The following is a 24,607-nucleotide window of genomic DNA, read 5'->3' on the forward strand; positions in this document are numbered from 1 at the left end:
CCTCATTTTGTCTAAATCTGTTTGTTTCTACGTACTAGGAAAGTCAGCTACATCTCCTGCTCTTGAAAGCAGTGACCTCATGAAGAAGAGGTCCCGTAGTGCCCTGTAGTACCATGTGTCCTGCTCACCAGAAGTAGCAGCTTCAGGGGTGTCTCTGACGTGTGTTGCATGCACCCTACTACTGTTCTGGCTGAGCCGTGTTTGCCTTCAGTCCAGTTGGCTACAGTGACCCACTTTGCCTGTTGTGGCAGGGTTTGGTCTCTGTGCTGCCTTGGTCTTGTAGTTGGATGAGACCAGATCCCTGCCTTCAGCCCATTTGCCAGGGCTACGATTGGACCAACCGGCAGGGCACTCTCCCTGCCTTGTCTCCGAGAGCCTTTTGTTGGTGGGTCAGCAGTCAGATCAGATGTCTGCTCCAAGCCCGCTGCTGGGGCTCCAGTAGAATCAGTGTGTGTGGTGATCCTCCCCTCTGCCCAGGGCAGGAGTCACTTTGGAGTGAAGCCGGTCCCCACCAAGGCTGCTTAAAGTAAGGCAGGTTGGATGGTGTGAGTGCCCAGGAGAACGCACAGCAGGGTGTGGTTATTAGCAAGGTAGGTGGAGGGTGTTTGCACTCGTTCCTGCAAGTGTCAGGAGTCTAGGCTCAGGCAGAGGAGGAATGGTGCCCCCCCCCCCCACCGGTGTCCCCCAGCTCTTTCACTCTTGCCAAAGTCTCCCAAAGACCACTGCCTCTCCAACACATGATTAGTAAATAAATCTTCCCTTATATCCCAGGTGCTTTTCAAACTGCTGCATCTCAGCGGGGTTGTTTGTTTGGCTAGGTCTTGAAGGGTGGGACTCAGTTTCCTATTGCCATCCAGCTCTCCCAGAGCTAAGCCCACTGATTTTTAAAGTACCCAGAGTTAAGCCCCATTGGTTTCCAAAGCTTCTCAGTTCAGGTCCCCCATGGCCGGAGTGCCTGATGGAGGGTCCGCTCCCTTCTCTGTGCTTGTGGTATCCCCCTCATTTGTGGCTAGTCTCACCATCCCTACTGCATCTCTGGCTCTCCTGCTCTTCTCCATGTATCCCCCTCTCTATCATTAACTGTGGAAAGTGTGTGGCGCCAGTCTTCAGGTCATTTTCATAGTTGCACTGATGTAGCTGTTACCTAGGTGTGGCCTTGGAACCAGGTGAGCTTAGGATCCTCCTACTCCACCATCTTCCCAGAAGTCCTCTGCAGGTCCCTCTTTTCTAAAGCCACCATTTGTCAGGGTGGCATGAAACTGACCTTGCACCTGGCTGGCCATCAAGACAGCTCAGCACCTACACCTGCCTTGTCCTGCTTCATCTCACTCTCATCCGCAGCACCCCCTGCTCCAGCACACCAGCTCACACAGGCAACTTTGCTAGTATGTTGAGCAAATGCACTCTGAAGGAGACAGGCCTGCGGTGCTCCTGACTTCACTATGTACTGATACACAAGGTGCGCAAGGTGCTTACCTGTCCTCTGAGCCGGCCTTGTTGCTCCCTATTCCAAGAGATGGGAATAGAGCTCTTGTCTGTAAAGGCATCTGGCCTATGGTGGGTGCCCAACAACAGTAACCTTGTCATACCTTACCCTAAACCTTTCCCCTGGTCTCCCTACCCATCTAAACTGAAACTCAGGTAAGTTTCAAGGAAGAACCCCTGACACACAGAGGATGCAACAGGTGAGCCTCATTCCACTCTGGGGGTACTGAAAGTAGATGACAAGCTAGAGCAGGTCAGAGTAAGACTGTTTAGTATCGCAGCAAATAGCAGGGCTGTCAGCCTAGCTGTGCCGGCGCCCCTGGCCGCCACGTTCTGTGGGGTGACTCGATGTGGCCTGATGCGTCACACGCCACCAAGAGCTGTCAACACTTTTGCAGCAGGCACCAACCAAGCCACTGCCCTCAACCAGGGAGTGAGTGTCATCCTGACCTACCTGGTTGCCTCGATGAGCAGCTGCAGCAAGTGCTCGGGACCAGGCAGCAGCGTCCGGTTGGGCGCACTCACAAAGGCAGTGCAGGGGGGTTTAGGGCGGACTGCCTCCCTGAGGGAGTAGACGGTTGCCATGTGCTTCACACCAAAGGAGCAGAACCGTGGGAGTTGCAAAAGGTCTCTTCAGTTCCGTCCTCAGCAGGGGCTCTTCTCTGTGAGGGAAAAACCACATTTCAGAAATAGTTGTCAACATTTACACAAAGAATGGGGACAGATGTTGCTGGACTAGACCGGCCTCCCCGTTGGCACATTAACAAGTGATGTCTGTTCTCCTCACCGAGGGACAGAGGTGAGTGAAAGGCAAAGAGCTTAAGCTGCAGTTTTTAAGAGAATGAAGAGGTAGCACTCATCCTTCCTAACCTGGTGCTCATGTCTAGGTCAATATAGCCTGCTCACTTGATACGTGTAACAACGACAAAGAATGATTACTTCACTTTAACCTGAGACAGCTGGTCGGAATCCCTCCCATTTATCCGTCTCTGGTTCATGTTTATAGACTGAGGGCGCCCAGCTCTACATCAGTGTCTGATATTCTTTATACCCCATTAAGCATCAAACTCCGAGCATCCTGAGGTTTTTCAAATACCTTTACTCAGACTTCCAATTCCACTATTGGCAGAGGCAGTCTTCCACAGGTAACAGCTGTACGGCCTGGCAGTAACACGAAGGCATTGAAGAGTGAATAGATGCAGTCACAGTCTGGTGAGGAGTCCACACTCAGAGGAAGGCCGACAGACAGCACGAGTTCCCTCTTTATGCTGCTTTTACTCGGGGGTCAAGCTAAGTGGGAAGGTTACTGGTAGAAAAACCATAGCCTTTATGCCCCAGGAAGTCAGAAAGCCTAGTTGAGAGCAACCCAGAAAGGGAAAGAACTAAAGGGGAGATCCCCAAATCCTGCCTGTCCACATCTCCAGCTAACCCCTAAGCCACAGAGGCATTGAGTGGTCATAGAAGCTGAGCTAAAGATAAAAGATGGGAGCTGTGCTTGGAACTTCTGCCTAAGAAACATTTTGAAGGTCAAGTCCAACCAAGTTAATTGCCTGCTAAAACAAAAGAAACCACTCATCTGAGAAAAATAACAGAATGCAGAGGCTTCACAATTTGATATTCATAATAGCCATTCATAACATGCAATGTGCAAATAAGGAAGAAAATGCAACCCTATCTCAAGGGCAAAAGGCAATCAGCCAAGACCAACTCCAGCTAATCCAGGTGTTAGAACCTGCAGATAAGGATTTTAAAACAACTATTATAATTATCAATGATGTAAAGGAAAATAGATTTCATAATGAATGAAAAATAGCAAATAATAGAAATGAGGAATGATTTTTTTAATGAAATGGAAATAATAAAACAAAAATCTCTAAAATAAAAAAAATTATAGATGGTCTTCACAAAATGGAGAGGACAGTGAAAAAGGTAAAAAGATAGGTAAAAGGTAAAAAGTTAGTGAACTTGTAAATCAATAGAATTTATCCACTCTGAATAACAAAGATTTTTTTTAAGGAGAAGAGAACCTCAGAGACATGTTATTTAATATCGAATAGTCTAAGATGGTTATGATAGGACTCTGAGAAGAGAATGAGGCAGGCAAAATATTCTAAGAAATAATGGTCAGATTTTTCACAAATGTCATGAAAGACAAGTTTATAACTTTGAGTTGCTCAATGAACACCAAGCAGGAGAAACAGAAGGCCTAGTCATATCATAGTCAAATTATTGAAAGCCAAATATTAAAGAAAGAGCAGATCTTGAAAGCATCAAGAGAAAAGCAACACAGTGCACACAGGATAACAACAATTTGTTTTACGATTGACTTTTCATCAGAAACTAAAGTCAGAAAACAGTGGAACAATGTCTTTAAAATTCTTAGTAGGGAGGAAGAGACTGTCACACCAGCATTCTCTATCAAGTAAAAATGTCCTTTAAGAATGAAACTGAACTGGGCGCCTGGGTGGCTCAGTTGGTTAAGCGACTGCCTTCGGCTCAGGTCATGATCCTGGAGTCCCGGGATCGAGTCCCACATCGGGCTCCCTGCTCAGCGGGGAGTCTGCTTCTCCCTCTGACCCTCTCCCCTCTCATGCTCTCTCTCTCATTCTCTCTCTCAGATAAGTAAAATCTTTAAAAAAAAAAAAGAGTGAAAGTGAACTAAAGATATTTTCTGATAAAGAAAAAATAAGAATTCATCACCAAAAACCTATACTGTAAAAAATAAAATACCTAATAAAAGATGGAAGAAGTGGATCTTTATGTTTACAGGGGTTTTATATTTTATACACAATGGTACAACATGAAATAACCTATGAAAAATTAAGGATGTATATTGTGTGCCTACAGTAGCAACTAAAGTAGTACAGCTTCTTTAAAACAGAAAGATTGTTAGAATTCCAAAAATAAATCAAATGAATATATATATTTATTTACTTACTTACTTGCTTAAAGGACAAGAACCTTAGGAGGAACAACAGGGCAAATCAAAACAAAATGGTAAACCCAAACTTAACCCTATCACTGATTGCACAAGACATGCCAGTGGAGTAAACGATACAATTAAAATGCAGAAATTATCAGAATGACTAAAAACAGATTCAACTAACTCTATTTTAAGATGTCTGCAGTTCCTCCCTAAGCTGGACTGAGTGACTCGCTTATAATAGAATGGGCAAAAGTGATGGTGTTGGACTTCTGATACTAGTTCATAAGCGGCATGCCTCTCCTGCCTTGCTCTTTCTTGGATGCTGGCTCTGGAGAAGGGCAGCTGTCATACCACGTGGACCGTCCTGCAGCACCCTGGAGAGGCCCATGTGAAGGGAAACTGAGGCCTCCCATCAATAACCAGGACCAATTGGCCAGTCATGTAATGAGCCGTCTCCGTAAGGACATTCTCCAGCGAAGCCTGAAGATGGATGGCTATAGCCTTGTCCACATCTTGTCTACATCCCCATGAAAGACGCCAAGCCAGAACTACCCATCTAAACTACTGCTAAATTCCTGACCCACAGAAACTGAGAAAATAACTCTTAAGCTACTAAACTTGTTAATGTGTAATACAATAGAGAACTAATGCATGCACCTATAAGAGTCATACTTTTTTTTTCACTGATACAAATTTTTTAAAGATTTTATTTATCTGTTTATTTGAGAGAGTGCAAAAGCAATCACCGAGGGAGGAGAAGCAGGCTCTCCGCTGAGCAGGGAGTCTGATGCGGGGCTCGAACCCAGGACCCTGAGATCATGACCTGAGCTGAAGGCAGATGCTTAACTGACTGAGCCACCCAGGCGCCCCTAGTTGATATAAATTTGTATTTTTTAAGTTTTTATTTAAATTCCAGTTAACACGCAATGTAGTATTAGTTTCAGATGCACAACATAGTGATTCAACACTTCCATACATCACCCTGTGCTCATCACAACAAGTGCATTCCTTCATCCCCATTGCCTATTTCAGCCATCACCCCACCCACCCCCTCTTCTGGTGATCACCAGTTTGTTCTCTATAGCTAAGACTCTGTTTCTCCGTTTGAAGAAACATACTTTAAATACAAAGACACATGTTGAAAGTAAGTAATTGGAAAAAGATACAGCATGCAAACAAACAGTATGCCTAAGTCTGGAGTAGGCAAACGATTAGAACAGATATTTCACCAAAAAAAGATACACAGATGGCAAACAAGCACATGAAAAGATGTTCAACATTATGAGTCATTAGGAAAATGCACATTGAAACCACAGTGCAATACCACTACACACCTAGCAGATGCCTAAAATTAAAATGACTGACCATACCAAGTGTTGATGAGAATGTGGAGCGACTGGAAATACCATACATTGCTGGTGGAAATGGAAAAATATGATCACTTTGCAAAACAGCCATTTCTTAATAGCTACCCTATGATTCCAGCATGCCCCTCCTTGATATTTACCCGGTACAGAGATTTGTAACAAATGTCCACAGCATCTTTCTAACAGCCAAAAAATGGAAACAACCAAAACAAACCTCCTGAGCAATAAAAATATTCCTAAGGTCTCCTCTCCAACATGGATAAATCTCAGAATTACTATGTTAAATGAAAGAAGCCTCCTCCACTACCAAAAATACACATATTGTATGGATTCGTTGCTATAAAACTCAAGGAAATGTAAAGTCCTCTATCATCAAAAGAGGCCATCACTGGGTTGTCTGGAGATGAGAGAACTATGACAAAAGGCCAGTGAGGAAACTTGCAAGGCAATGGGTAGGTTTGCTACCTTGATTTTGTTGACAGTATTACGGGTGTATACAGATGTCAAAGCTTAACAGACTGAGCCCTCTACATAAGTGTAGTTGATTGGAGGTCAGCTAACTCTCAGGAAAGCTGAAAAAATACAGTATGATCACCTTTATACATACCTTACATTTTTACCTACATGCAAATGAATAAAGTATTTTTAAAAACAAGTATTAGCGGCCTCTCAAAATGCAGTGGTAAAAAGGGAAATGTACAGGTCAGCTGATCTATGTTATTGGCCCCATTCTTGGCTGTCAGCTCATCAGCTGTGACACACTGGGTAAACGGCTTAATGTCTCTGGTGACCTCAGTGTTCTCAAAATTATCAAATGATAGAGTAGCACTAGATGTTCTGTAAGGTTGCTCAGAGCTCCCAATTAGATAATCCTTCCACGCCTGTAGGAAAGAAGGCTAATCTCTATTCTCCTTTGTTGTAGATTTCCAATGCACACAGCCAGCAGATGGACGACCTCTTTGATATCCTCATTAAGAGTGGAGGTAGGTCACAAGTCACATCACACCCTGAGTAACCTTTTATGACAAGTGTATGAACATTTTCCTTTAGAGTTCACAGGCTATCTTGGAGTAGTGAGAAACGTAGTCTAATTCCAACCAAGTTTACTGTTTTCAATATGTTCAATTAGGACATTAAAACAACTTATAAATGGAGGAAAAGTCACTGTTTCAGCTTAAAACAATAACATAATGTTAGATTTTTTCCATAGATCTATGCCTGCTGAAAACAACACACCATCTCAAAATAGCCAAGTAGAGCCAAATTTAAATTCCACGTTGAAAAACTTCAAAACCTGTCCCATACATAGGTGATTGTGAGGGGATAAAAGCACTCGGCTGCACACACTAATGTTGTAACAACCACATTACGTAGCACAGGCCCTAGTAGCTTGGTGAAAATTTAAAGGCAGTTTTAAAGCACTTTCTACATGTAATTGAAAATCTTAGACTTTATAGTGTATCATCTTAAAAAGGGATAAAGAATATTAACCACACACACACACAAAATCAAGGATATCTCTACCTCAGCAAAAGTATCTTTCAAAATAAGTATAAAAATCAGTATTTTAAAATTGAAAACTCTGTTTTGGAATAAAGTATTCTTAAGTTACCTTGATGAAAGGAGTTTTATTTAGATTTTTAAACAATGGTCAAAATTTCTCCGTTCATAGCAGGTACTATTTGGTTTTGAAGACACAAGGAAATTCTTGATGTTTAATTATAGCTCTACACGTGCAGATAGTTTTTTTTCTAAGAACTACACTGGCCTCGCAAAATAACTTATGATATATCTATGCTATGGAAGTAAATGTTTCACGGCCTGATTTTAAGGTTTTTTTTTTTTAAATGCATTTTGCCAAACCTGGTGAAAATAAAGACTTTCTCATTGATTAAAGGGAGTAATTTTTACAACCTAAACTTAAGAAATTAAAATGTGACAAAGTCATCAAGTGAGTTATTTTCTATAAGGAGTTTTTTTTTAATGGCCAAGTATCCAATGAGGACGTTATATTATTGTGAACTAATACCAATGATAATGAAAACAGAGATTTAAAGAGTTGATTCTGAGACTGGTTACCTAGCACTGTCAGCTTTCAGAACAATTCTAGAGCTGACTACAGGAAATAACAAACTATACTCAAGACGCACGCAGGGAGAAGAATCAGTCCACACGGTCGACACGGTGCACATGGTCAGTCCACACGGTCGACAGCTCACCCGTAGGAGTCAGAGTGTTTCTGCATCCCAGTCACTGAGTTCCCACAGCTCTTAGCAGATCCATTTCTCCTCCCATATTTGCATAGAAATGAAACCAATGAAATACCCATAAGAAAGTAAAAAAGAAACTTTATCCAAATAAATGTATCTAAATGAACGCTGGTATCTAGAGCAGATGTGCATTCACTTTCTACTTGATCTGGCAAGGAAGAACTCATCATTAGTGCTCATTAATACATCTGCCAGATCTTTACCATTTTAGGTAAACTCAGAAAACAAGACAAAATAGTCAGAAAAATAAGGTAAAGAAGGTCAGAGGAGCTGTGGCTATCTTTAAGTCGGGAATAAAATAAGATGGCTTTGTATCTCTTTAGAACTTTATGCAGAACATGTATGGCTGAACTGGGCACACAGTTCAACTGTAACAGTAATAGGAAAAAGAATATAATTAGACCCGTCATGATATTCAGAATGTATTTCATGTCTGCACAAACGGGACTTACCTTTTGACTTTAAGGGTGGAGACCACAGTGATGGCAGATCCATGGTAACCTTTCTGAAGCCTGAAGTAACTGAGAACAAGGACCCAAAGATCAAATACTCAAATCCACCGACTCCTACCTAGTGGCACATAACTGCGTGTGATGCTTACCACTCTTACTAAAAAATATAGCATATCAGAATGTTATAAATTTAAATGATTGTTTAACTAAAATGAGCCATCACCCTCTAGGTTACCAAGGAGCATACCTGACCAACAGCATTTTCTTCCTTCTACCCCTACGATGGTCTGTGTCTAAGTCCTCACAAAATAGTTAAACAACTGTCCTGGTAATTGATAGAAATGTTTCAAGAGTAGTAAATCATTACTTACTGATCACTTCCATTATTTTGCACAGAGATTTCCCTCCCTATCAAAGAAGAGCCTTCACCTATTTCCAAAATGAGACCAGTGACAGCCAGCATCACCACAATGCCAGTCAATACAGTGGTGTCCCGGCCACCACCCCAAGTCCAGATGGCACCACCCATCTCCTTAGAACCCATGAGCAGTTTATCTGCCAGCTTAGAGAACCAGCTAGAAGCTTTCTTGGATGGAACTTTACCTTCGGCCAACGAAATTGCTCCACTACAAAGCAGCAGTGACGACAGGGAGCCCTTCTCTCTGATCGAGGACCTCCAGAACGATCTGCTGAGTCACTCAAGTGTGCTGGACCACTCACACTCCCCCATGGAGACTTCAGAGGCCCAGTTTGCTGCCAGCACCCCATGTCTGTCACTTGACCTTTCGGACTCAAACTTGGACAACATGGAGTGGCTGGACATTACCATGCCTAACACGTCAGGACTCACTCCCCTCAGCACGCCCGCTCCCAGCATGTTCTCCGCTGACTTTCTAGATCCACAGGACCTGCCCTTGCCGTGGGACTAACGTCACAGATTGTCCTTCGAGTCCATGACGTTTAAGAAGATGAAGATCATTCTCAAAGGTCCGTTTTTAGAGACAGATCCATAGTTGCATTGTTGCAATTACAATACGTTGTCACAGGAAGAAGGGATGGATGGTCACAGCCTGGAAACCGAGTGTGAAAACATTTCACTGCGCTCAGCAGTGAATTTCTACAACTTAACATAGCACAGGGCCTTCTGAAAAATCACTGGTCAAAGAAGACTCACCTGTTTCTCCAGACTTTGGCAAAGAATGAATAAAGACATACAGAAGAGTGACGTGTGCAGGAGCGCGACACGAGGATGCTCTGGTCATCAACCGAACTACAGTTACGCCTCTGCGGTCACCTTGAGACCCCACCTACAAGACAGATAGCTCCACTCCCATGAGAGCGCCCGTGGCGGCAGGTGAGCGGCCCCTGCATGCGGTCTGTCCTAGAACAGGCCGGAGCCGGGCCCCGGGCGGCGGAGGCCGTGGAGGGTGCCCGCCCGTTCCCAGACAGCTTGCAGCTGCAGACTTCTGCTTCCGTTCAGAAACCGACATCGTGTTTCTGGGTCGTAGTTTGAGGTTTGGGGGATCCTACCGGAGCTTCCCACGTTGAAATTGAAGTGGAAGATCTTTCACTGTCACCTGATGTCTCCAAAATACTGTCTTAAACCATCCACTGTACAAAGTCCACGTATACTGATAACACTGAAAATTCTATTAGCGACCCTCGCGGTTGATTAGATGGATTTTAATGTGTATATTAGACATTTGTATGTACACTCTGACATTGTGATATGTACAGCCTACATTGGGGTAAGGAATTGGGTATCCAGTGGTCCTACTTGTTTTAGTAACTCAACTATTTCTAGAGTACTTGAGCCATGTGTATTTCCATATTTAAAGAAATGCTGACTGATTTCAGGTAACCAGACCCATCTCAAAGAACCAAGGAAGGCTTTAGTGTAAAATACCCTTCTGAGCTGTTGAGTTGCAAAGAGAGGGCAGAGGAGAAGTGTGCCAGGAGCCCCGAACATTCTTGCAGGGGCTCCGGGTGAGACTCTCAGTGGGCTGGCTGCCGGGCCCCAGCTCTGGCCGCCTCTTCTCAGCCGTTTTCCCAGACGGTCATTTTTCAGGCTTGTAACTGGATGATATACGTGAGCTCTCACTAGATTACCAAGCCGAAGATAGAAAAACTGGAGGTTTTACTAGTCGTTGTTTTATATAGAAAAGTTATCACACATTTGCTGAGTAGTTTCTTAAGAATTTTCTAAAATGCCAACTATCACAGGATTTCCAGACTTATTTCAGGCTAGTCATTTAAGGATATGACAAAATGTAAATAACTGAAAGAAAAAAAAAATCTACGAAAAAGTGTGAGGGTGTTTGTTAAATAATATTATCACGCTCTACACCCCAATTTGTGTAAACCCAAGGGTCAGGTTGCTTTCTCTGGGTCTTTAGATGGTGATATTCCCACAGTGACATGCAAGAGCCAACCTGACCCATTATTCGGAAAGAATTTGGGCATCACCTGGGTTTGTGCTTTGCCTAAGAGCTGATCTTATTTCATATCTTTATCTTGGTTTGTAGATTTTACTCCATGTAAGGAAAGTTTGTTTTTCCAGTATTCAGCCGCCCAGAACACTGGAGCCCTCTGTTAACTGGCATTTCCCAACTTGAAAGACTTCGGAAGGGTTCAGGGCAGAAGCGGTTATGCTCACTGTGGTCTGAGGGAGTAGTTTAAACGTTTAGAAACTGGTAATCCCACGCCTGGAATCCAGTAACCTGGTTCAGCACAACACCGCCGTGTGAGCCAGGCCAAGAGAGTGTGTCACCCCGGGTGGGACGGGCGGCCCCAATCCGTCCCCTCCAGAAGGGCCTGTCTCTGAGGACAGGGCTGTCTACTCGGGCAGGTACTTGTCTAGGGGTGGTCTTGGCTGTGGGTTTTTGTCTGGGGCTTACCGCCTCCACACGTGGACTCATAGGAGGCAAGTGACCAGCTAGCGCTGTTGACTCTCACGGACTTTGTATTTCCACCAGCCTGAGTTATGCACCTGGATGCTTTCCTCGCCCTCGGCTCTCCCGTTGCTTTTTCAAAACAAGGTCTGAAACGTGCCACAGGAAGGGTGCTGTCCAAAAATACACACTTGAGTGCAGAGAATGCCAGCCCACTAGCCTGCTTGCTTTTGACTAGGAATTGCTGAAGTACCCACTTCACACATGGGTTTCAAACCCTTACGTACGGGGCTTCCTCGAAAGGGAGGGCAAGGAGCCTCCCAAGCCGAACTCCACCAGCCCTCCACTCGTACCATTCCACCGGGCCCTCCCGTCCTGGCTTGGGCGGCAGGCCGGGCTTGCGTGGCAGGGAGGCCGCCGCCCAGGGTCCCAGCTCCGTGTTCGAGGTTAGCGTGAGGACGCAGATGTGTGCAGCAGGTGACGTGACCAAAGACGATACTGTCATCGAGGCCCCTCTGACGACCTGACTCGCTGTACACAGGGTAAGCGGCGGGAAAGGTGTGCACCACAGAGGACTATCTTTATCATCACAGCCATAAAGCACAGGGCAGGCTGGCGGGATGCGTGCGTGTAGCGTAGACGTGGGAGTGTGGTCCGTCGTCTTGCAGAACATCATATTGCCAAGGAAAGAACCAGCTCCTGGACGTGTGCTCTCTCCCATCCAGTCTGACTTCCCTGAATATTCCCGAAGCACCGCTGCATCAAGCTCACCTCTCCAGGGTATGCAGGTACCGGCTCATGTCCTCTGGGGTGGGATGCATGGGAAGCCCAGAGCTTCTCCGGGCTTTGCCAGTCTAGGGGCCTGGGGTCACCTTGTAGATTTCAGCAGCATGTGTCTAGGGAGGCCCCTCCGGCGTGTTGCTGGGGGTTCACGTGCTAGCGTTCTTCCTGAATTGTGCAATCTACTGTACAGTATTGGCCACATATTTGTACATAGATATATTCTCAATTCGTGGGGTTTCTTGCTCAGATACTCTGTGTTTTATAGGACTATTTTTATAATACTAGAGAGATCTTATTTAAGTTTCCTTTTTTAAAAACTGCCCGGTTCTGTGATCCATGTAACTGACACTTTAGGAAGTGCGATTTTGGAAGGCAGTCCGGTGCACCCCCGAGTGATGTATCAGCAGCATGTCACCCGTTTGGTCACCACAGTGGACTCAGGCTTCCTCTGCCCTCCCCCCCAGATCATTCCAGGCCACCTCGCTTTCTTTGGCGCCCGTTCAGAATTCCCAGGCTGAAACCAGCTATGCAGCTGTCCCCACAAGTGGTGGGACAGTCCCTCTCCCGTCCCCAGACTGGCTCCTGCCAGCAGTCACTTTAGATAGGGACGGCCCATTTCTCCGGATCCACACAGAACCCTCCATGTTGTGTCACCCCTCTCCTCACACATGCATACTCCTGACCCCTGGCAACAGAGCAGACTACCGAACTGTCCACTGCCCTGGAGGCCACGGAATTAGCCCAGGTGATCCAAGCGCATTAACTGGAAGGGCAGCTCCATCGAGGAGCACAGCTTCCGAGGGCAGGTCTGTGTGCTTGGAGAGCATCCTAACTGCGCTTCGGCTCACCTTCTAAGTGGCTGCAGTCCCCACTGGAAAATAACAAGATGCGGCCATTCTTTGCCTTGTCTCCAACCCTGCCGACGCGCGGGTCTGTCCGGGCCACCTTTTCCATTTGTGAAGTGACTCTGCCTGCAGGACCACAAGGAGGCTCCCGTGTGCTCCCCATTCACCCCTCCTCGCACTATCCGAGGAGTATGTGCGTTCCCGCAGAGGCTTTCTAAGCCGCGATCTTGGATTCGAGGCCCGGGCGCCACCCAGCTGCCCGTGTTTACAAAAGAGCGCTTCCCCCTCTGCACTAACACATCGCTCTGTGAATCGTGACTGGGAAATGTCACCATTCCGTGACAGCAGGATGGCAATCTCAGACCAGAGGTGCCATCTGGAATCAAAACAGGTCACTGGCGATAATCAGCACAGCTAGTCATGTTCAACAGAGCTTTGTGCCAACTACTAAGACAAAGCTTTAACCAAGTTCATAGAATCACCGAGACTCGTAACAATTACCTCTCGACGTTCTGCTGTAAGGAAACTTGCTGACTGGGGACGAGGAGGGAGCATTTAGGAGAGGGTTTAGTATCTACCAAAAGTACTTAACCTCAAGTAACCAAGAGTAATGCAAACTTGCTTTAAAGGAACCAAAGGCATTGCCAAGTATTTGCCAAAAGGAGGCACTTTTTATTTAAAATTTGAGACTAACAAGATCTCAACAGTCAGTCCCAAAAAGGTATTATCCATTTAAGGTTATAATTTTCACAAAGATGTAGATATTTCTCTGTTGTTTTCATGTAAAATAGTATAGATTTGTTTTGTTGGTTTAAGAATAATACATATTTAGTAGTAATACGGAGTTTCTTCCTAAGTGCAGATTAGTTTCCTTTTCTCTTGCTTGCAATAGAAACACAGCGTGATAGGTGTTTCTCTTCTTATTTTCATGGTCACATTATGTCTTAGCATCTCACTTTATGAAAACAAGGAGAAAGATACCAACCTACAGAGCCCCGCTTACTAAAGCACTAGCTTAATAAACAAAAAAATTATGGCAATCGGGGGGTCCATTCATGTATTGCCTTTATGTTGTTTTTTAAAAGAAAACCATGATGCCTTTGTATTTGCTGTTTGCACCCCTGAAATCAATTCCGTATCATGTTTGAATGCCATACATTTTGCACATGTACTGTACATAGTAATGCGTACTGTATTTTTACATGTGTGCACATTTATCATCAGATCTTTTGTACATGGTGGCAGTATTGTAGCCGGTCGGGAGACGTTTGATATCTCAGCAATTTTGCATTTTTGTGTCTCAAATAAAAAACATTTTGATGTACTACTGGTTCTTGCTGTGCGGAGGGCAGACCACAGCCTGTGGGTCGGGCGAGCCCCAGCAGAGCTGGGTGCGGGCACGGGCTTCGGAGGGGACCCCACCTTCAGAACACCCCTCACAGCACCTGGCCACAGATAAAACCGAGGCAAACTCTGCAGCTCACACATCAAGGGGACCTCCCTCCCCCAATCCCAGGAACGCGGGATACAAAATAGAAGCCAGGACTGGCTGAACTTGAATGTGACAACAATGACACCAAAGTCATGTTGATTCTCCTACAAGCGTAAGGAAGCACTGCAGGGAAGGAAGGCCTGATAAAGCGTGGAGCGTGCGTCTACGCACGGAAACATGCACACTTTGGTAGCAGTAAAGCCACCAACAAAATTCCCAAAGACCCAGAGAGTCCTTCAATGTAACCAAGTTTCAAAAAGCTATAGGTGTTACAAAAAGGGTCTTTAGAATTGGGTATTCTTTTCCTAAAATGGCATTTAAATTTTCAATCTAGAAGCCCATGGCTAAGATAAGGTTTTGAGGAAAACAGCATGATATTTGCCTCCTTGCTCTGGTGAAATAAAATGGCCATGAGTAAGCTGGATTGCCAACCGGGCCTTGTGCATCGCTGACCGTGTCAACCGCAGAGAGGGAGAAAAGAGAGATCACAGGTTACCTAACTACTACAACATGGTCATTAGCTGCGACACGAGGGACCAAGACAGCAGCCTCAACAGATCAGTAGGTCCATGATGTTCCCAAGGGCCTAAAACATTTGGCACCTCACACATTACCAGCCAGTGTCCTCGCCCGGGGGAGAGAATATGCTGTCGGAGCAGGGAAGGTACCCGGCCTTGGAGGAGAGGCCGCGGGACAGAGCAGGGGGCTCTAGGGAAAGTGGGCAGTAGACATGGCGTGAGCATGGAAAGTACGTTCCAGGCAGAGAGAACAGCCTGGCCAAGAGGCCAGAGATAACAAGCGATTGGGGCTCAGGCCCCGCCGTGCACCCGGCCACAGGCTAGATGCTGGGGTCGGGCTCTGGGACCCCCTCCACGCAGGAAGTCAGAGAAACCAGGTCTGCACAGGTAGGGGAGAGCGGGCATTCAAGGATCCCAGGCCCGGAGGGACCTCAGCTTCTCTCGATCATTCTGTTAACGTTTGGGTAACACAGAGCCTTGGAGAGCTTTTCCGATATTGGACACAGTCATCATTCACCATCTTCATAACCCCTGACAGCACATTCGCTCTAGAATCAAGGTGACTATCACATCACCTGTAAACGCAGACACACCCACAGGCTCAGCGACGGAGGGAAATGAACAGGAGCCAATCCGCGTTGCAGTCAAACACCAGCACGGAGCCAAGGGAAGACCGTCTTCATGACAGATGGGACCCACATGTCCCCGACCATTTAATGCGGCCCCACAATCCTCTCGAAGGTTTCTCGTCCCCTCATGACCCCTCCCTCGCCCCTCCTTCCACAAATAGCTTAGCTTCTGATAAGTCTGATAAGCTGTTCATTGGAACCTGCTTTAACTTTCCGAAAGAAACCTCATCTTGATACATCCTGCCTGTCTTCTCTGTTAATGTTTATGGCAAGTTACTAAAATTAAACCCATACTGTGTCATTAGACAAAAAACAAAGATGCTCAACGTTCGGAAGGCCCTCTTGTTGCACAGGACTTTGTCACAGATCATCCCAGGTGGGGGCTGCTGCTGATGGCCCGGTGCGGGGGAGGGAGGCAGTTACCCCAGCGGACTCACCCCTGGGCCACACGTACAAGAGACTCAAAAGCATCTAAAACCCACAGGATACAAATGCTGGTGTGGTCCTGTCCAACGCTGACAGGGAACTGATGCTGAAGGGGGCCTGTATTCAGGTTCGTAGTTAAGAATGTCAAGTGCTTCCCATCTTGGAGAACTTTTGCAGGGCCTCATCTCCCACAGCTGGATGGTCCTCAAGTCCACACTCAGCAGAATGGCAAACGAAGCTCTCCGCCCATGAAGTTCCCGCGACCAAGGGTACAGGTAGAGTGGTTTTGTTACGGCACTTCTTTAAAGCACTAGAAAAGGTCTGCAAAGCCATTCAGACAAGTAGCTTTATGTTCCCTACTTAAATTATGTCTGTCAAACAACATGGAAGGTTGACCAGGACATCACATTCACTAGAGATACAGAAGCCACAGTGGGGACCAAAAAAAAAAAGTGCTACAACCAAAAGCTACTCACCCCTCTCCCCACACCCTCAGTACATAGCACTGGCGAACGGGAAGGCAGCCAGGAACAGAAACATATTCAACGCAGCTAGACCCCAGACCCTGCGCCAAACACTTTACACAACCTCAGTGTACCACAAGTCTATGAGCTAAGAACTGTTATTACCCCCATTTTATAGATGAGGCAACTGAGGGCAGAGAATGGAATGATTTGCCTGAAATTACAAAGGAAGCAGAGCCTGGATGTGAGACCACGCTTCCGATACCCCAGAACCCAGACCCTTTCTGCAGACTCAGTGCATACAATACTTCCTCTCCGTTCCAATAGGTTACAAATTCAACTGGTCATGGCTGACTTCATTTACATCAGTCATGAGGTTCACCCCCAACTGGGTGTCGAGATCTCAAGTCCCAAACTCACACATTTTTACCAAGTAGCTACTCCTGGGAATGGTGTGTGGCATTCAGGGGAGGGCTTTGACTGGGTTAGCCAGCCACAACCAGGATTAAAAGACCGGGATGTCATAAATGAGCCCCCGTGGCCAGGCCACACACGAGTGACTCACAACCAAACACTCCCTATCAAGGCTGGGACTTCTGTATCCCCTTGAGCACATCCAGAAGCCCAAGAGTCACAGAACAGGGACGCCTGGGTGGCTCAGCCGGTTAAGCATCTGCCTTCGGCTCAGGTCATGATCCCAGGGTCCTGGGATCGAGCCCCATGTTGGGCTCCTTGCTCAGCGGGGAGCCTGCTTCTCCCTCTCCCTCTGCCCCTCTCCCTGCTTGTGCTCTCTATCTGTCAAATAAATAAAATCTTTAAAAGAAGCACCCTTGCCCCCAGACCATCATGTGTGAGAGTGGACACTAACACATCCAGAGCAAATGAGAAACAACCCGTATGCCTTTCAATCTGACAACTTTTAAACACGGCCATTTTCATAAATGCACGAAATCAAAAAGTTAAATATGTCAACATAAAAGAATCTCCAAACAAAAGGCTTCGGGGAAGAAAGTGCAGGAAGAAGCAGAGGTAACCCAAGTCATATTTGTTTAAAAATAAAAAAGAGGGGCACCTGGGTGACTCAGTCGTTAAGCGTCTGCCTTTGGCTCAGGTCATGATCCCGGGGTCCTGGGATCAAGTCCCACATCGGGCTCCCTGCTCTGCAGGAAGCCCACTTCCCCCTCTCCCACTCCCCCTGTTTGTGTTCCCTCTCTCGCTGTGTCTCTCTGTCAAATAAATAAATATCTAAAATAAAATAAAAATAGAAAAGAGTTATAAGGGAATAGTATAAACAACTGTAGGCCAATAAATTCACTTAGATGAAACAGACAAATCCCTAGAAAGACACAACTACTGAAAACTGACTCAAGAAGAAATCGAAAATACGAATAGACCTACAACAAGTAAAGAAAATGAATTAATTTCTAGAAACTACCAACAAGATGGCTTCACTGGTGAATTCTACCAAAAATTCAAAGAAGAATTAATACCAATTTTTCACAAACTCTTTGAAAAATCAGAGAACTTCCCAACTCATTCTATTAGGTATGACCCTGACACCAACACCAGATAAAGACATGACAAGAAAACAAAATAAACAGACCAGTACTGGTTAGGAATATACATACAAACATCCTAAACAAAAGACTAGCAAACCAGATACAGCAACAAATAAAAAGTATTATATGTTAAAATATTTTCACATTCTCAGGGGCTTTGAATGACACATTGGACCAGATGGACTTCACAGAACATTCCACCCTAAAGCAACAGAATACACATTCTTCTCAAGTGCACATGGAACATTCTCCAGAATAGATGACATCCTGGGTCACAAATCAGATCTCAACCAGTACCAAAGACTGGGATCATTTCCTGCATATTTTCGGACCACAATGCTTTGAAACTGGAACTCAATCACAAGAGGAAAATATGAAAGAACTTAAATACATGGAGGCAAAAGAGCATCCTACTAAAGAATGAATGGGTCAACCAGGAAATTAAAGAAGAATTTTAAAAATTCATGGAAACAAATGAAAATGAAAACAAAACTGTTCAAAACCTTTGGGATGCAGCATAGGCAGTCCTAAGAGGAAAGTATATAGCAATACGAGCCTTTCTCAAGAAACAAGTCTCAAATATACAACCTAACCCTACACCTACAGGAGCTGGAGAAAGAACAGCAAGTAAAGCCTAAATCCAGCAGGGGAAGAGAAAGAATAAATATCAGAGCAGAAATCAATGCAAAAGAAACCAAAAGCACAGCAGAACAGATCAACGAAACTAGGAGCTGGTTCTTTGCAAGAATTAATAAGATTTATAAACCCCTGGCCAGACTTATCAAAAAGAAAAGAGAAAGAACCCAAATAAATAAAATCATGAATGAAAGAGGAGAGATCAAAACCAACACCAAAGCAATACCAACAATTATAAGAACATATTATGAGCAACTGTAGGCCAACAAATTAGGCAATCTGGAAGAAATGGATGCATTCCTAGGGGTGTATAAACAACCAAAACTGAAACAGGAAGAAGTAAAAAACCTGAACAGACCCATAACCAGCAAGGAAATTGAAGCAGTCATCAAAAATCTCCCAACAAACAAGAGTCCAGGGCCAGATGGCTTCCCAGGGGAATTCTACCAAACATTTAAGGAAGAATTAATACCTATTCTTCTGAAGCTGTTTCAAAAAATAGAAATAGAAGGAAAACTTGCCAACTTTTTCTATGAGGCCAGCATCACCTTGATCCCGAAACCAGACAAAGACTCCACCAAAAAGGAGAATTACAGACCAATATCCCTGATGGACATGGATGCTGAAATTCTCACCAAAATATTAGCCAATAGGATCCAACAGTACATTAAAAGGATCATTCACCATGACCAAGTGGGACTTATTCCTGGCCTGCAAGGGTGGTTACATCCACAAATCAATCCATGTGATACACTACGTGAATAAAAGAAAGGACAAGAACCATATGATCCTCTCAATAGATGCAAAAACAGCATCTGACAAAGTTTTTCTTGATCAAAACTCTTCAGAGTATAGGGATAGAGGGTACATACCTCAATATCATAAAAGCCATATACAAAAAGCCCACAGCGAGTATCACTCTCAATGGGGAAAAACTGAGAGCTTTCCCCTAAGGTCAGGAACATGGCAGGGATGTCCACTATCACCACTGCTATTCAACATAGTACTAGAAGTCCTAGCCACAGCAATCAGACAACAAAAAGAAATAAAAGGCATCCTAGTCGGCAAAGAAGTCAGTCTCACTCTTGGCAGATGACATGATACTCTATGTTGAAAACCCAAAAGACCCCACCCCAAAATCGCTAGAACTCATACAGGAATTCAGCAATGTGGCAGGATATAAAAATCAATGCACAGAAATCAGGTGCATTTCTATACACTAACAATGAGACAGAAGAAAGAGAAATTACAGAGTTAATCGCATTTACAACTACATCCAAAACCATAAGATACCTAGGAATAAATCGAACCAAAGAGGCAAAGGACCTGTACTCAGAAAACTATAGAATACTCATGCAAGAAACTGGGGAAGACACAAGGAAATGGAAAAACATTCCATGCTCATGGGCTGGAAGAACAAATATTGTTAAAAAGTCTATGCTACCTAGAGCAATCTATACATTCAATGCAACCCCTATCAAAATACCATCAACTTTTTTCACAAAACTGGAACAAATAAGCCTAAAATTTGTATGGAACCAGAAAAGGCCCCAAATAGCCAAAGGAATGTTGAAAAAGAAAACCAATGCTGGTGACATCACAATTCCAGACTTCAAGCTCTGTTACAAAGCTGTAGTCATCACGACAATATGGTACTGGTACAAAAACAGACACATAGATCAATGGAACAAAATAGCCCAGAAATGGACCCTCAACTCTATGGTCAACTAAATTTTGACAAAGCAGGAAAGAATATCTAATGGAAAAAAGACAGTCTCTTCAACAAATGGTGTTGGGAAAACTAGACAGCCACATACAGAAGAATGAAACTGGACCATTTCCTTACACTACACACAAAACTAGACTTGAAATGGATGAAAGATCTAAATGTGAGACAGGAATCCATCAAAATCCTAGAGGAGAACACAGGCAGCAACCTCTGTGACCTTGGCCACAGCAACTTCTTGCTAGACCCATCTCCAAAAGCAAGGGAGACAAAGGCAAAAATGAACTATTAGGACTTCATCAAGATAAAAAGCTTTTGCACAGCAAACAGTCGACAAAACCAAAAGACAACTGACAGAATGGGAGAAGATATGTGCAAATGTCTTATCAGATTAAGGGCTACTATCCAAAATATATAAAGAACTTAGCAAACACAACACCCAGAGAACAAATGATCCAATCAAGAAATGGGCAAAAGACATGAACAGACATTTCTCCAAAGAAGACGTACAAATGGCCAAGAGACACATGAAAAAGTGCTCAACATCACTCGGCATCAGGGAAATACAAATCAAACCACAATGAGATACCACCTCACACCAGTCAGAATGGCTAAAATTAACAAGTCAGGAAAAGACAGATGTTGGTGAGGATGAGGAGAAGGGGAAACCCTTCTACACTGTTGGTAGGAATGCAAGCTGGTGCAGCCACTCTGGAAAACAGTACGGAAGTTCCTCAAAAAGTTGAAAATAGAGCTACCCTACGACCCAGCAATTGCAGTATTGGGTATTTACCCCAAAGATACAAATGTAGTGATCTGAAGGGGCACCTGCACCCTGATGTTTATAGCAGCAATGTCCACAATAGCCAAACTATGGAAAGAGCCCAGATGTCCACCGACAGATGAATGGATAAAGAAGAGGTGGTATATATAGAGAGAGAGTGCATACACACACACACACACACACACACACACAATGGAATAGTACTCAGCCATCAAAAAAATGTTATCTTGCCATCTGCATCGACATCGATGGAACTAGAGGGTATTGTGCTAAGTGGAATATGTCAGAGAAAGACAATTATCATATGATCTCACTGGTATGTGGAATTTAAGAAATAAAACAGAGGATCATAGGGGAAGAGACGGAAAAACAAGACAAAATCAGAGAGGGAGACAAACCATAAGAGACTCTTAATCATAGGAAACAAACTGAGGGTTGCACTGAATGTGTAGATTGCTCTAGGTAGCATTGACATCTTCACAATATTTGTTCTTCCAATCCATGAGCATGGAACGTTTTTCCATTTCTTTGTGTCTTCCTCAATTTCTTTCATGAGTATTTTATAGTTTTCTGAGTACAGATGCTTTGCCTCTTTGGTTAGATTTATTCCTACGTATCTTATGGTTTTGGGTGCAATTGTAAATGGGATCGACTCCTTAATTTCTCTTTCTTCTGTCTTGTCGTTGGTGTATAGGAATGCCACTGATTTCTGTGCATTGATTTTCTATCCTGCCACTTTACTGAATTCCTGTATGAGTTCTAGTAGTTTTGGGGTGGAGTCTTTTGGGTTTTCCACATAAAGTATCATATCATCTGCAAAGAGTGGGGGGAATGAGGTAACTGGGTGATGACATTAAAGAGGGCACGTGATATAATGAGCACTGGGTATTCTGTAAGACTGATGAATCACTGACCTCTACGTCTGAAACTAACAATACATTATATATTAATTGAATTTAAGTTTAAAAAATTAAATTAAAAAATGAAAAGGTCACAAGATGTTAAAAAAAAAAAGAAGTTCAACATTAATAGTCATTAGGGAAATGCAAATCAGAATCCCATGAGATACCATCTCACACCCATTAGGATAACTACTAAAAAAGAAAACAGGGGTGCCTGGGTGGCTCAGTCAGGCGACTGCCTTCGGCTCGGATCGTGATCTCAGGGTCCTGGGATCGAGCCCCACATTGGGCTCCCTGCTCAGCAGGAGGCCTGCTTCTCCCTCTCTCACTCCCCCTGCTTGTATTCCCTCTCTCGCTGTCTCTCTCTCTTTCAAATAAATAAATAAAATCTTTAAAAACAAAAGAAAAGAACAGGTATTGGTACAGATTTGGAAAAATTGGAACCCTTGTGTCTTGTTGGTGGGAATGCAAAATGGTGTAGCCACTATGGAAAAAAACAAGACTATCCCCTCAAAATATTTAATAGATCCAGCAATTCCACTCTGGATATATATACCTAGAAGAATTGAGAGCAGGCTTTTGAAGAGGTATTTGTGTACCCTTGTTCATAGGAGAATTACTCACAATAGCCAAAATGTGGAAGAAACCCAACTTTCCCTTGATGAATGAATGGATAAATCAAAAGGTAGTACATACATGCAAGGAAATATTATTCAGCCTTAAAAATTCAAAGACAGACAATGCAAATTCATAGACAGCAGAATGGTAGTTGCCAAGGGTTGTCATAGGGGACAATGGAGACTTACTGTTTAATGGATACAAAGTTACAGTTTTCCAAGATGTAAATAGTTCTGGAGATGAACAATGATGATGGTTACACATTGTGGTTACACACATTGTTAATGTACTTAGTGCCACTGAACTATACATCTAAGATGGTAAAATTTATGCTATGTGTGTTTTACCACCATTAAACATTTTTTAAGCAGCCGGTGGGGGGTAGACACTTTATGTATAATGGAAAGATGTAGATTATGGCAGACTGCTTGTTGTAAATCATATAAGCTGAAAGGTAGTGGAGCACCCTCTTTAAACTACTGAGAGAAGGGGCACCTGGGTGGCTCAGTCGTTGAGCATCTGCCTTCGGCTCAGGTCATGATCCCAGGGTCCTGGGATTGAGCCCCGCATTGGGCTCCCTGCTCAGCAGGAAGCCTGCTTCTCCCTCTCCCACTCCCCTTGCTTGTGTTCCTTCTCTCGCTGTCTCTCTCTCTCTCTCTGTCAAATAAATAATCTTTAAAAAAATAAAAATAAAATACTGAGAGAAAAGAAAGCTGTTAACCTATGATTCTTTCAAAAATTAAGGTAAGACTTTCTCAGACATGCAAAAGCTGGAACAGTTCATCACCTGCAGATTCTTACAACAAGAAACATTAAAGGAAGTCCTTCAGAAAGAAGGAAAATGATACCAGATGCAACTCTGGATCTACACAAAGAAAGGAAGAGCACCAGAAAGAGTAACAACATAAATAAGTATATGACAATTTTTCTTAGTATTTAAATCTCCTAAAGGATGACGGCAACAAATAGAAAACAAATAGGAAGACGATAAAGATACCATGTCAACTGACTCACTAAATGTAAATGGTCTAAATAATCCAGTTAAAAGGCAGAGGTTTTCAAAATGGCTAAAAAAGCAGAACCTAACTATGCTGCCTAAAAGAAACACCCTTCAATTATAAAGACACAGATATAAGTTAGAAGTAAACATTTGGAGAAAGGTATGCCATGATAATACTAATCAATTATTAAAATGGCTATATTTATTTTTTAATGGCTATATTTACCTGATACAAAATTTCAAACATCTCAAAGACTATTACTAGAGATAAAGAAAGTCATTTCATAATGATAAATTCATCAAAAGTCAAAGGAATTCTGTTTATGTACTTAACAACAGATTCAAACAATATGAAACAAAAAATTACAGAATTTCAAGGCGATACAGATAAAGCCACAATTATAGTCAAGATTTTAATATCCTCTTAGTAACTGACAGAATGAGTCAGAAGAAAATGAATAGAATTTTTGTTTAATATTTTAAAATACCAACAACCAATTTGATTATGTATAAAACACTTCACCCAACAGCAGAATACACAGTCTTTTTTATTTAAGATTTTATTTATTTATTTATTTGAGAGAGAGAGCGCATGAGAGGGGGGAGGGTCAGAGGGAGAAGCAGACTCCCCGCTGAGCGGGGAGCCCGATGCGGGACTCAATCCCGGGACTCCAGAATCATGACCTGAGCCGAAGGCAGTCGCTTAACCAACTGAGCCACCCAGGCGCCCCAGAATACACAGTCTTTACAAAGACACATATTTCCCTACCACAATGGAATTAAATTAGGAATCAATAAAAGGAAGATCCTTTTGAAAACCCCCAAATACTTGGA

The 24,607-nt window shown here is 43.8% G+C and overlaps 1 protein-coding gene across 2 annotated transcripts in view; it reads left to right on the forward strand.

Moving 5' to 3' along the window:
- MRTFB (myocardin related transcription factor B) overlaps nucleotides 1–14,343 on the forward strand; it is a 197,314-nt gene extending 182,971 nt beyond the window's left edge. For both annotated transcript variants that reach the window (XM_028117628.2, XM_028117629.2), the window contains exons 16-17: nucleotides 6,701–6,761; nucleotides 8,897–14,343. In XM_028117628.2, coding sequence (XP_027973429.1) covers nucleotides 6,701–6,761; nucleotides 8,897–9,429 — 594 coding nt within the window. In that variant the 3' untranslated portion in view covers nucleotides 9,430–14,343. The remainder of the gene's footprint in view (nucleotides 1–6,700; nucleotides 6,762–8,896) is intronic.
- Nucleotides 14,344–24,607: the final 10,264 nt, after the last annotated feature.

Source organism: Eumetopias jubatus, unplaced genomic scaffold, assembly GCF_037043125.1.
Source record: "Eumetopias jubatus isolate StellerSeaLion01/CBP00866 unplaced genomic scaffold, mEumJub1_p1.0 scaffold_12, whole genome shotgun sequence".
In the NCBI taxonomy this organism is placed as follows: Eukaryota; Metazoa; Chordata; class Mammalia; order Carnivora; family Otariidae; genus Eumetopias; species Eumetopias jubatus.